Source organism: Temnothorax nylanderi, unplaced genomic scaffold (genome assembly GCF_030848795.1).
Source record: "Temnothorax nylanderi isolate EJ_2023f unplaced genomic scaffold, tnyl_v1.0 TNYL_tig0005_pilon, whole genome shotgun sequence".
Taxonomy (NCBI): Eukaryota; Metazoa; Arthropoda; class Insecta; order Hymenoptera; family Formicidae; genus Temnothorax; species Temnothorax nylanderi.
The window spans coordinates 2,123,900-2,138,330 of record NW_027249067.1 but is presented as its reverse complement, the minus strand read 5'-3'; the positions used below and the strand labels follow the sequence as shown (position 1 = coordinate 2,138,330).

Sequence of the window (14,431 nt, the reverse complement as noted above, 5' to 3'; positions counted from 1 at the left end):
TCGGATCTCGTATCGTGCGCGCCACGCGCACAGTTTCATGAATAAAATTTCTCCAATTTCACATCCTCGTGTTATGTAAAAATTGGAGCAAAAGCACGGCGCGCATCGCCGCGACAGCGTCGGCGTTGGGCGTCGGCATCGTTATAGTGCGGCGAAGTCGCGGCGGCGCGGCGTCGCCGTCGCTTTGCAAATGCAATGTTGCAGGAGGCCTCAACGCCGTGTGCGAGGAGCGATGTGCGCGCGAGTCGTCAGGTCGTCACCTTAGGCGAGGGGGTATTCTTCGCGAAAATTGAGCTGCCGGGGTTGGGATGTGTAGATAGAATACATAAACCCCGCACACAGCAAATGCGCCCCGCTCGTGATATTGCAATTCCTGATTTGAATAAATAAATATATAATATAGATGAAAACGAGCGCTTCTGTGTGCGTAATTACGAAATCTACCGTGAATATTTAGCTTTGTAGAATTATTCAGATAAAAGAGGTATTAATAGAAAGCAAATTAAGTTAGGATTCTCCACTTATAGTCCACAAGCCCGCATTTATGCTGTCGAGTTGAAATGAAGAATAAAATGATGATACAAAGAGAATGAAGAGAAATTAGAAAAAAAATGACAAGTGATAAATTAAAGAAAGATATAAAAATTAAATGCTATACATTGATTTTAAAGTCCATTGTTACACGAAAAGTGTTACGTTTGATGGACGCGTCCAATAAATTTTTTAAATAAATAGTTTGATATTAAAATGTTACATGCATAAGTTTTAATATGACTCGGGAATTATTATTATAATTATTATGTAATAACAGTCACAATTCAGAAATCTGCAAGAACTCATAACGGCCAAATAAACTCTGACTTTTTTTAACTCATCTCGAATGTGCATGTTATAAAAGTCTCAAACTATTTGAATAAATAAACTTCGTCGATAAAATAATTTTAATATCGAGGTAATCCTATATCGCTCGTCCCCGTTCAAACGGAGTAAATCTCGGCGCCTCCATTTCGATTCGATTCACGGGTATATCGGATCTGCACGTCGCCGAGAAAGTCGCTTTATCACAGAAGCGTATTCCTGAATATTGACCACGCGAGCCAATCGATACTCTATCGATCCCTGAAAATCGTTCAATAATTCAGAACGGTCGCGGAACTGGATTCTGGACTCCGATAGCAAAAACGTGTAAAAGTCGCGAACGTGAGGCGTGATTGCCAGGAATCAAGCTGTAGGAATATCGCATTCAAAACGAGACAACGGATGGATAATTGATCCTCAGTGAAATTACGAGTCAGATCCGCGGATTATATCGCGAATTACATCGCGGATAGCTGCGCGATATAATTACGGATCCGTTCTTTCGATCGCTACGAATGAAGTACGTCGGGTCACAGCGCGAGATATTTGTAGGTCTCGCCACTGATTAGATAAGTGCTCGATTAATCGGCTAATAAGACAATTAATGCGCGCGCGAAATGTTTGTCGGCTCGTTCGAGGGTGAGACCGACAAGAACCGAACGCGCAACTGCCGTACACATATATCGGATTAGGTTTATATATTCGAAACCGGTCAGAACTGCCGAACGAGAAAAGATTACGTCGCGCGGGCGACTTTCGCGATAGATCGACATTTTTCGCGGGCGCCAAATAATATAATGGCTTTCACTTCGCGCGCCGCAGAAATCGCGGCTCGTATAATAAGCGGGGCATCACGCTCGAAAACGAAAAATAATTAATCGGATTCAATTAGCCGCGTTACGTTTCGGCGCGCTGCACTTCAGCACCTCTAAGGTTGAGATTAGCAATTGTTCATCGCTGCTGTTACGTACATACCGATTTATGAAAAGCGTATGCTAAAAAAAGAAAGTATACAGGAAATATGCGTTGAGCATGCACTAATAATCCATAAAGATATCTAATATACATACGCGCGGGCGGACTACTCGATTACGTTTAAACGTAAACAATTTTTTGCGTGCTCATAATGCGTACATACATTTTTATCCCATCTCTTGCCTATTTAACATTTTAAATTGCACGTTTCCACATTTTTATAAAATATATAACCGATTATGTAGATTACTAGAAATAATACCTTGAATGATACTTTTATGTGTGCCGCCAATGCTAAATAAAGATAAGATCGACTGTAATAGCCATTAAATGGCACTTATAGACTTCTTGAGGTAATAGATAATGTAATTTAAAAATGATCGAACATGTGGATTGTCGAGTATCACTCTAGACCAACTATATGATTATAATTCAAATCGCTCAACGACAACGGACATCTCTTTAAGCCTGTCTCTTGGGTTTTGCGATTTTATGTCCAGCATAATACACTGTGGCAATTGGAATTAGTAGGTTGAGGTAATAAGTAACGAGCGGACGGCTGCGGCGGCGTCGGCAGCGGCAGGCAATCTATCTAGAAAAGAATTCAGGTCTTTCTGTTTCTTTTTTTTTTTTTTCTTACGGCCATTCAACGACCCGTAATTCTAACTCTTTGGAACGATTTAGCATTTGCGCCAAACGTGAAATTCCTTTTGCGAATGCCTCGTTTTCTAACGTAACGAACGGGCCGTAATCAGGATCGTGCTTCACCATTCTTGAATCTCCTTCCCTCCTTTTTTTCAGGCGGGACGAACTTTTCGTGTGACAGCCGCTCGTGTCCGAATGTAAACTTCGGAGTTACCGTGATTTCTACTCGGGCATTGTGCAGATAGTAGTTTTCATGAATAATAATAACTTTCATTTATTCGGACATTGCCAGTTTCTACTTTTTCCTCTCTCTCTCGCAAAAAATCTTCTGCATTCAAATGAATGAATAAGAAAATCAAAATCGACTTATCTTAAAGTGAGCACTGTTGAAATAAGCGCATTATGCGACACCATCAATTAACCGAGGATCCGTGTCGTGACCTCGAGGTCAGGACGTCATTTTCAACAGTCGTGACTCTCCGTCAAATCTCCTCTTCAGATTTCATCAGCATTAAAAGTTGCAACAAAATAATAATAGCTTAACTTGAAATTCCATTAATCGTACGATGCTATCGTAATTTTTATCAGTTACTTCGTTCTCTTAACAAATATAATATGTGTAATATATACTTAACCATCATTTTGCTTAAAAAAAAATTGCTTGGATCAAAAGTTGTCAAAAAGAAAGATACTTGGACTTATTGTGGTTTTCGATCTTTTTAAACATCTTCAATAATATTTTTCTGTCATATTGTTTCATTATATTTATATATTACGATAAGTTAGTTAAAGTTATTTACTCTAGTCTTCAATTTTTATCGAGATTCTTTTCTTCAACACTACAGCTTATGAAACACCCCGAAACTTTGTTGACGGAGAACGTATGCCGCCATCATCTGAAAGCCTACGTGAGTCCATCCCGCAATCGAACAACGATTTATCACTGACGAGCATTTGCCCAATTAACTAAAATGATGATCACACTCCGTGCTACCATGCTGCTGCTATCGACACTGCACCTGCGCCGTCTATCGTAACCGGAAAGGACTCCGCCGTTAGCGTTAGCTAGCATGCGAGCTGTGGCAACGCTCGTGCATGCCGTGCACCACGCCTGCGAGAAAGAGAGTTGTATCCGTAGGTGACCAGGTAACCCGGGTGGTGCTCGGTTGCACTTGGTGTGGCCCGTCGCGTAGAAGCCCGAGCGTGTAGGCCAACGCCGCCGCGGGTGGGGCAGGAGGAATAGGAGGCTGCGACCATTAGACGTGGACACAGCCACGAATACAACCCACAACGGGCAACTTCTATCCATCGCCGCCGTAAAGGAGGGACCCCCTTCGCCCCCGAACCGGGTGGTGGGACTACCGCCGCCGCCGCCGCCGCCGCCGCCGTCGCGGACTTACGGGCTACGGCCGCTTGGTACGCGGTGTACGTGGATTATAGTTTTTCTGGAGGGAGGGTGGTGGAGCGCCTTGCTTGCTTTCGAAAGGATGGTGATTGTGGAGCGTGTCCAGAGTAGAGTTAGGCGTATATAAGGCCCGCCGGCCCGGCCCAAGTCAGTCATTCACCGGACTACCAGCCCAATACACACACCAAACATGAAGGCCTTTGTGAGTATTCCGCAACGGGGGTTGGTGAGGTGTTCGCGAGGTGTCTAACTCGTAGTCTCTCGGTACCTCTCGGTACTTTTTGCCGTTTCGCGCCCTTCGTTCAGATTTTATTTTAATTCCGCTACTTTTATCCAATCTTTGCTCGCAAACTTTGTCGCTCTGGCTATTCATTTACTTCAAAATTACGTGTTTCTTCGAAATCATCGTAGTTTCTTGATCGGATACTTGTCTTTGTTACCGTGAATAAACAGTGTCCATCTCAAAACTTTGAACGATTCTTCAATTACTTGGAATCCTTAACGGAATTACTCATAAAATTCTGCCTTTCTTGTAGTCGCTGCGAAAGTTTATCTCCGAGAGCGCGCTTATCTCTATAATGTTTCGTTCTGGGGTTCTTCTTAATTGAAACCAAACAAGAAACTAGATTAATACAAGATTGTATTTAGATGGCGATGTATCTGCAAACGGAAAGTAAACACTGTCTCGCAAGCTCGAGAGCTTTTGTTCGCGTCAATAATGCACGTCTATTAACGTCACCATTGTACCGTTACGTTTCTTCGCGTTTCTTACTGCATCCGCGATATAACCGACGATAATTCAATGTCACGGTTGGGATATTCTCGTCGTTTTTCTCTCCGCAGACAGACAGACGCACAAACAGACGAACCGACGACTTTCATTCATAAACCAAAGAAATCTTACCGCATCGCGCGCCGACCGCTCTCGGCGAAAACCGGTTGTAAGCAGTATCATCATCGTCATTGAATAAGCGGACTAACCCGCGACCGGTTTCTATTCCGCATAGGCGCATCTTCATTCACGAATCTTGCGACTGATTGCACATACTTCGCTGTCACTCTTGCCGTCCTCTACGGTTGCATCTCTCTTGATTTTCCCTGTCGATTTACGTACGCAGCGTCCATTGAATCGGGATAATCGCCGGAATTACGTTTCCGCCTCGTTCCGCCCTGCAAATGTAACGCGCGTTAATTTCCATTTTCATAATAATCGTAACGCTAATTAGCTATTTATCAATAATATTATTATCAGTAATATCGTCGATAACGATCGTTGCGTCAGATCTCGGAATGCCTTTGCAATTTCCTCAGGGCCGATGGAAATATACTCGGCGCGCGCGATCGCGCAGGCGATTTTGAAATCGGCACGATCGATCCTTTTCCGATCGCGAGGTCGCGGGAACGCTCGGTCGGCCACGTCACACGAGCGCGCGCGCGGCCGCGAGATAGTCGTTCATTTCGCGTAAACGGGATGTGAAAGTTTCGCGTTAGTCGTTAGATATGCATAATTCCAGGCCGCGGTGCCATTTAAGTTTGCAACGGTCTCAAACCGGGCGTGACACACGCGCCCGTCCAATACCGCTCGCACGCGATCGCGAAATATCGGTTACGTATATACACCGCCGATATATCTAATCAACCCGACGGGTTCTACGGTCGCGCGAAACACTTCCTTTCTAAAGGCCGCGCTTCCCGTATTACGAGCCGCGAGCGTTACGACTTTAAACGTATCTGGTATCTGAGATACGTGACGTAACTCGCCAAGATTTGTCTCTCTGATCTCACATATCTTAAAAAATTTTTTAGAATTCTGAGAACCAATTAATTACAGGTTTCTCGATTAATTATTTTAAAAAATCGAATCCGCTAATTCGAATCTCGACCTTAGATACGCGAATTCGCGTAACGGATATGACCGGTTACCGATTAATTACGAATTTCGTGCGATATCTCGCGTTGAGTCGTTTTCGCGCGGATTTTATGCAATCGCGACTACTTTTTCTTACGGTCCGACAAGACGCGTTGCGCGTGCAGCGGCCTATTAACGGGCCTAGAAGAGTTTTCCTAATACGGTCATCAGGAATGGTGACCAGAGTAACCGACGCGAAGGGGAGGGGGAGGGGGGAAATCGTGGCGCTATCAAGTTGATTACGAAACGTTACGGCGCGTATATAGTTACGGGTATCTAATATCGTCGATTTTCCCGTCGATGCACTCGGGCGCTTTCTCATTGCGTTTTCGTTCGCGTAATCGCCGCCGCCCTCGCAATAAATCGGCGCAAATGCGCGAATCATCTCGGCGATCTGGAAACCTTCTCTTGCGCGCGCGAAACCGTTTCCGTTCGGTTTAGAGTTCGCGATCGTGAACCAACGTTCGCGGAAATCGAAAGTGAAAGCCGCGATTATATTGCGCGTATCTAGCGGTAGTCAGACTCGGTAATCGGCGCCAAGCCAATGGAAATCTAGATCCGTAACAATGATACCCCCAACGACGCGCACGCAAGCCGTTTCCGTAAATCGAAACTCGAGCTTACGCAATACTTATCGTTTAAAGTTTTCAACGGTCTCGGTCGAATACCGGAGTATCGTCGCGTATCTTCGTGATTCGCTGACTCGTTAGTCGAATGACGCCCCGCGTCTCTTCCAGATTGTGTTCGCCTGCTTAGCCGTCGCGACGGCCCGCGCTGGAATCGCCCATGGTGGCGGATATGGTGGCGGATATGGTGGCTATGGTGGTGCCGGTCTGGCCATCACCGGACACGGCCTGCGTGGTGGTGCCGGTCTGACTGGTGGACTCGCCGCTGGTGCTGGAACCGCTGCCTCCCTCCAGGGTGGTGCCTCCAGCTTGGGATCTGGTGGTCTTGGTGCCAGCTATGCTGCTGGTGCGGCGGCGGCGGCTGGTGCTGCTGGAGTTCAGCAGATCGTCTCTGGTGGTGCGTATCTACGTACCAAAATCTAAATTACTACTTAGGACAACGACGCAGGATATACGCTCGATGTTGAACAATCGCTCGCTCTTCTCGCGCAGGAGTCTATGGTGGCAGGTCTGACATCGGACCCGCTGAGGGACCCAAGGCCAACGTTGGACCCCAGACCGGACCATCTGATCTCGTAGGACCCCAGGAGGGAGCCAAGTCCATTGGTGGACCCCGTACTGGCCCCGCCAGTCTTGTAGGACCCGCTGCCGGCCCATCCACCCTCGTTGGACCGTCCCAGGGAACCGCCACCCTCGTAGGACCATCCCAGGCTACCGCTAACCTCGTTGGACCCAGCTACGGAGGTGTTGCCTTCTACGCCGGATCTGGTGGCATCAACGGTGATGATGGAAGCTCTGGTGTTGCTGCTAACGCCGCGCCTGGTGCTGGTCTCGGTAATACACATTTTCAATCAGATAAACAAATTACATAAAAGTAATTACATGTTAAAGACAGTAGAAATTTTCTAATGTCCAATTCTTTCCTCATTTACCTTTTTACATCCACCAAATATTTGAGTCTTCTATCAACGATATTTCCTTCAAAAGGTGGAATCGGCCTTGGCGGTGCTGGACTCGGCCTTGGCGGTGCTGGACTCGGCCTTGGCGCTGGTGGTGCTGGTGCCATTGCTGTCATCGGAGGTGGTGCTGGAATCGGTGGTGGATATGGTGCCCTTGGTGGTGGTGATGCCGGAGTTGCTGTGATCAACGGACCATCTGGCGCCATCCACGCCGGACTCGGCGCTCACGGAGCCGTCATCCCCGCGCCCATCAAGTGGTAGACGTTTTAAGACCCCAGCGATCTCGGCTCGGCGACGGCGGCAAACCCACCACAGTCACTTACCGGTCTCGAACGATCCTCAAACGCGCTCAACGTCTTCTTCCCAAAGCTTCGTCCAGTCTCGGAACATAGCCGGTGCAGCCCTCGGCTTTAGTGATATGATCAGTCAGACACTCGGAACACACACGGAACGGTCGAATCGGTCGTGCATACGTACACCGCGAGCCGATGAAGCGCGCGATCCGGAGGACAGACGGATAAGATCGTGAGAGGACGGCACCGAGATTTCGGCCATACGTGATCCGCGGCCTCGCGTCGTTTGCTCCTCGTTCTCGACCCGCTATACAACCGGGTAAAATTTAGTCAATTACCGTTCATCGAGAGACCAACGATAAAGGAAGCTCGGCGGCGGGCCGCGGTTTTACCGGTCTTGGCGTACGAACACCTCGCCGTACCTCGACGAGCTTTCACCCGCGAATTGGCGAACGTCGTCTTTCGGACACTATCAAACACTACTTAAACGCGACGCGCATTTCCGAGTTGCGACCGTGTGCCGCAAAGCCACCCCGTGCGCACACGCGTATCACGCTGCACCGTCATGAGCCTAGCGAGTGGGCGAGCTTTGGCACTTCGTCGTCGGATCAACCGGATTTGTTCTGTTTTCTGAACATCTACCGTTGCTCCGGCTGGAAACCTTCTTTTTCTTACGTCTTCCACCATCCGTAAGGCCGCCGCTCTTCACGCACATATCTATTTCTCTCTTTTTCCACGGGTCGCTCGCGTTCCCGGCATGTTGTTATACTTACCGCCGCACCCCAAGCATACATATTATTATTACTCGCGTCCATGCGCACATATGTTCTTCTTATATATATGTATACATATTATTACCTATTACTTCCGCGCATATATATATACATATATATATGTATATATGAACACATTGCCACACGCGCGCACACATACACATACACTATATTTCTATATGTGTACTCGTATATATACACACATATATTATATAATCGTGTTATATGTTAGTGAAAAGGAGAGACCGGTAGATTATGGTAGGTCAGCCTTTCTCATGAGTGAATGAATGTAAATAGATGGCTCGCCGTCGCCGGCCCTCGACCCCGCCCGCCCTCGTCATACCCTTTCTTTGCGATCACGACTAGCACCCCACCACCACCATAGATAGATACCACATATTTATAGCGTTTATACATTTATACAATACTTTATATAAAATAAAGCATCAGTATTTAAAACTCATTCTTGTCTATTCGTGTATCTTTCACTGTACCTAATAGATCGTATCGTCAATTTCCCTGTACATTTTACTTCGTCCTTTTAGCTTTCAGTCGTCAAATTCTTATTGACTTTTCAGTATCATTCGGTTATAATTTAATTACTCCATTTATAGTCAACATTTAGGAATAATTATTATTATGGCAATAAGAATGCTCATCATACGTAGAAGAACATGTATGAAATATCCAGTAGAAATTGTTAATTGTATTGAGGTATACGATTATTTTTAAAATGTATCGTGTATCAATAGTATTTATATTTAGACATTTATATACATTATCTTGGATCTATGAAAGCTAATATCTATCTGCTAACATAATAATATGTGGATTATCGAGCAGTACAAGCCAATTAATTGATCTATTATCTGTCTAACATATATGAATTATTGAATTCCAGCATACAAGCCGATTATGTGAATTAATGCAAAAGACGATGAATAAGCTAGACAAGGAGAGAAAGAATAATGCAGACTAACAAAAAAATAATAAATTGTCTTACTTAATGCTAACAGATAATATATGAAAAATATGAAATATGATAATATATGAAAAATATGAAAAAAAAAAAGAAAAAGGCAATATATTTATCGACGATAGTTCTTCTCTTATCAATTCATTTTTTGTTCTGTTTTAGTACTATATTTTCGTATGTCTCATATCAACCGTAATTTTCGTAAAAGATCACCACACACATGAGTTTTGCAATTGTAAGTTTTAAGCTTTTATATATACTTAATGCAAATAGAAATATATATATGTTTAATAAGATGCGAGTAATGATTTCAAGTAATGTCAATCATAGTTACTGATTATTATAATCATGGTTAGTACTCAATTACGTATTAATAAATTTGATTTTTTTTCAGATTACTGCGGCGTAACGTTCTAGCGGGTATAGATTTTATAACTACCTGTATTGAAAATCTATAATTAATGCCGATCGTTTTTATTGAGACATTGGCGAACACATATTACAGCCGATAATAAGTTTACGAGGTTAAATGTTTTAGTTGTCCATATACTTGCGCACATAATTAATAAATTTAAAATTTAATATTCAGTAAAATATTGAAGCCGATATGATAAACAGCACATTTAACGAGAATACTGGTATAAATTGTTAAAAACGGCGTTACATATGCAATACCAATTTGTTACCTTTGCCATAGTGTTCTTTTTTCGACACCATAAAATTTAGCAAAACAATAATAATAATAAGTAGGAAAGATAAAATAAAACAAATGTATAATATTTTTTCTCAATTTACGAATTATTTCAAGAAGGTTAGTCACTTTTTAAATAATTTATTTAAATATTGTAAATATTAAAACTTTGTAATTACGAATTTTCTATTCTTTATAATTAAATCAAAGGTTCTCTTATTTTCTTCATTTTCATATAATTAAAACATTTATTTATAAAACTTCATTATAAAGAACAGAAAATTGAAACTGTAGAACTGTAAAACTGTAAATTTAGTATCTATTTAAATTATGTTTTATCTTTTGAAATGTTGAATTACCAAGTTTGTTTGAAAACTTGTCAAATTTTGTTTTTATCCCACGAAAAAGAGTTAAATATAAAATAATAATTACACTTTATTATATTAATGAAATGTAAATTTGTGCCATTAAAGACGCGATGTATTTATATAAAGAACATTAAAGTTATTAGTCATATATTTACTATTAAGTTAACTTAACTCTGTAAAGTGAAAACACTAGAAGGATCAAAAACCTTCTTTTAATAAAACATTAGATTGCAAATGGACCGCCTGTTGCGTTAGTCTGCTTTAATAAAGAAATTTGTTTTGCTAATGTCCGCGTTAATAGCCGATACAACGTATTTCAAAGTTTCACTATGGTATTTAAATCATGCGCTTAACAGGTAGTAGAACCACAAAAAAGAATTTGCCTTAGTTACATATAACGTGTTGATCAATCGCAGTATTGTCAGTTGATTTAAATTGATTATGCTCAATTATTCGGAGAAACATCGTGAATGAAATATATGTATGAAATTGATAAACCTGCAAATTTATAATTACACATTATTACTATATTCCTCTTATTATCGTTTTACGCGGAACGTTCAGGATAAAATTCGTAGTTAAAGGATAAATTAATATCTGAATGTATCTCTGTATAAGCTTCGTTATTTCAAGATTAATCGAGATATGCCGTTTAGGTATTAGCTTTGATATGAACGAGCGCTAACGATGCTAATTAAGCCGAATTAATCTCAAAGTGGTCGAGCAATGCTGGCTTTCCCCATTAGAAGCCAAGATAATTCTCGTGCAAGCATAGAGAGCGATCTTCTTGTGAAATTGCAAAATAAACTTAATAATTTGGAAACGTGGATCGTGAACGAATTATCTATACATATGTATGTAAAATAATTTCCATTTTTTATGTATTATAAATTGCATCAATTATTCTATTATATTATATGCTTATTAGAAAGTAAAATGGCGATATTTTATCAGATTTGTCGCACAAATTCTTACGTCTACGAAAGACTTGTAAATTTTTCCCGGATTTTACGTTGAGTACATACGACCGCTTTTACGTTTTTCTTCAGCGAGCTACAAATAAAATAGAAAGATGTAAGTGCGCGTGTTAAGCCGTGGAATCGAGCAGAACCTCAGCGAGTGGAACACTGACTGGTGATGTGGCAGAGAACATGAAATTTGAATGCGGTAAGATGACTCTTTTTTTTATATTCCAATCTTTTTCCACTTTTTTTCCACGAGACAAAAATAGCATCAATTCCCGATCTCGCCTCACACACGCAAACCCGTCATATTTTCTACTATTCTCGAATAGAAACACTTTGGTTTTCCAAACCGTGCATTCGATGTAAAATTCAAAAATAAAATGTAAAATTTAAATGGTGTCAGTTTTTATTTTTTACAAAACTCTGTACACCGAAATTTCTAGTTTATCGTTGCGGCAAATAGGAATTAAAATTAAACGCGAACGCAAATATAATTTTTGACAATATAACTTTTTTAGTTACTCATATCTCTATTTCATGATTTAACTATTTTTAACAAATCTGTAAATTGGATTATTCGCAAAATAGGTACCGACGTTACTTGCATGCAGAAATTGGATGGAATAGTAAATTTATGACGCTGCATTCTCGAAAATAGAAATTGTGATACTTTGCAATGTTCTCTCTTGCTTTACATATCATCATTTTAAACATTTGTCATATTTACCTTTTCGAGACAACCTTTTCGAATATAGCCAAGCAAAATTTTCTAAATTTATGGATATTAATGGATATTACTCAACAATATTAGCAAAAAGACAAAATATCATAAAGAAATGAGAAATAACATTGTCCTATTGCAAATAATGGAGGTTTTTCCAAGCAAAATTTATATTTATGAAAACAAATATGAGGAAAAAGAACATGAATGATCATGTTTAAGAGATTGCTTTCAGGAATAAATCAGGAAATAAATCATAAAATTCCAGTTTTACCCGTACTGATCGCGTCCTTTGTACATCATATAAAAATAATTTTATATGATGTATAAAGGAGGAAGAAAATACAAACGGGATTATGATATTGTTGCGAAGCGTCATAAGTTGTGTCATAGAAAAACGTGTCTTTCGTAACGATCGTCAAGGAATAATTAGTGGAGATGGCAGAATGCCGGATACGAAGAGGCGCGGTCCTTTCACTCTCGGGGGTGTGCGATTATTGCACGCGTTTCTCAGAAGAATATCTTTTTACAAAGCATTATATGAGGTTGTTCCATTTTTACGGTCAAGGTTGCCTCGCTCTCAGAGAAGATTTCTTATACATATATTTATACATATATTTGCTTTACGTGAATATGGATTACATTAACAAAACATAAATTAATGAGTTAACGAGATATTGATTTTCTTGGAGACTTTTGCTTTGCAGAAGATATAGCTCAGATATATTCTTGAATACTCTTTAGATACAGTTGCGAGACTTTTGCAATTACTTTTACAATTAATTATAATCAATTTCTTTCCTCTTTTAAACAAATTGAACTTTGGCAAAACACAAGTGTTTTACACTTCCCATGGTTTCACATAAAGCAGCGAGTAGGTTGCATGCCCCCATAAACATCGCGGTGCATTGCATCCGTATTGCGCTACAGACAATGACTGCAAATGTCAGTCTCACCATTAGCATTGATCACGCTCAATCGCAGTGGGGTAACCGGGGTACCTCCTTCGATCACTCGTCGTAGGTACGAATTTTAGAACGTGATGCAGCGGATAAAGTTGTACGAAGGCGCAACACTTTGTGAAACATTTACAGACGCGTACAAGTAATTTAAGCAGAAAAGATCATATTTAAAGGTCGAATTTCCGATTTCTTTAGATGCACGTGTTTGCGTCTCTATTCATTTGGCAACGCGTTCAAAGTACTTTCTTCAACTTGCTATCAATGCATCTTCTTACACGATCTTTGAAAATATATTCGTGCATTTTAGATTCGTATCAAAGTTGATTATCACTTGTAGAATAGTTCTCGAGGGATAGTTCTAGCTCGAAGAGCAGGTTTGAATATCAAAGTTTTGTGTAATAATGACAATGTATATAACATTATTATTGAGAACGAATAATTTTTATAGAATTGAATAAAATATCTTGAATTAAGTTTTGAATTCTTACACATATAACAGTTAATAACTATTATTAAAAAATATCTTGGTATCAAATTTCTTGAATATAGAGAATGACAGAATTGTGTATTCAGTAACAGTTACCAGAAATCGTGATATTCACGTGGAATTAGAGCATTCGAGTTCGCATCTCTTTCATCGTACCCAATGAAAGGTCGAGTGCGCGTTACCGGTTGGCTTCATCGATTATATATCACATCGAGAAGCGCATTAATTCCTGAGAGCGCGGCTCTTTCCCAGCCTGTTCTCGGTAAATGCGTCGATTCACCTTGCACATCGCATAAATTGCAACCTAGAACTTCGTCATATTATAAACCGCTGCATTTATAGCGGTGCGCATTGTCTTATGTTTTAAATATATTAATAAAGTAATTATTCTCGTTATTAATACGCAATTAACGCGTGGACCGCGAGAAGAAGTTAATTTTGGGCAAAAGATAAAACTCGAAACAATTGAAATCGTAAAAGAATCTTTCATTACCTAATGCCATTGCACTGAGTAACTTCATATAATTTCAACTTTTACTTCGATTTTTACTGAATATAATGATCAAATTTTGTTTACTGTTACGCACACTATAAGCAAACGAATGTAATCACAAATTACATATTATATAAAAATTTATCCCCGTGGTATGTGGCGCATAGAGTGTGATTGCTTATGATTAAATTACATTTAATGTCTATATCGTGATCTATGGCCCTATAAACATGTGCACACTCTCATAACGAGTGCAGTTAGCATTAACGTATGTAATTGGATTTATTTTGACGTTGCCTGAAATCCTTCGCATAATTATGTATAA

The 14,431-nt window shown here is 40.7% G+C and overlaps 1 protein-coding gene across 1 annotated transcript in view; it reads left to right on the top strand.

The window, feature by feature from the left end:
* Window positions 1–8,906, top strand: part of Apd-3 (apidermin 3) — a 39,056-nt gene extending 30,150 nt beyond the window's left edge. The window contains exons 2-5 of the mRNA XM_071713053.1: window positions 3,324–4,085; window positions 6,530–6,815; window positions 6,911–7,252; window positions 7,406–8,906. Of these exons, the coding sequence (XP_071569154.1) occupies window positions 4,074–4,085; window positions 6,530–6,815; window positions 6,911–7,252; window positions 7,406–7,638 (873 nt within the window). The 5' untranslated portion in view covers window positions 3,324–4,073 and the 3' untranslated portion in view covers window positions 7,639–8,906. The remainder of the gene's footprint in view (window positions 1–3,323; window positions 4,086–6,529; window positions 6,816–6,910; window positions 7,253–7,405) is intronic.
* The last annotated feature ends 5,525 nt before the right edge of the window (window positions 8,907–14,431 follow it).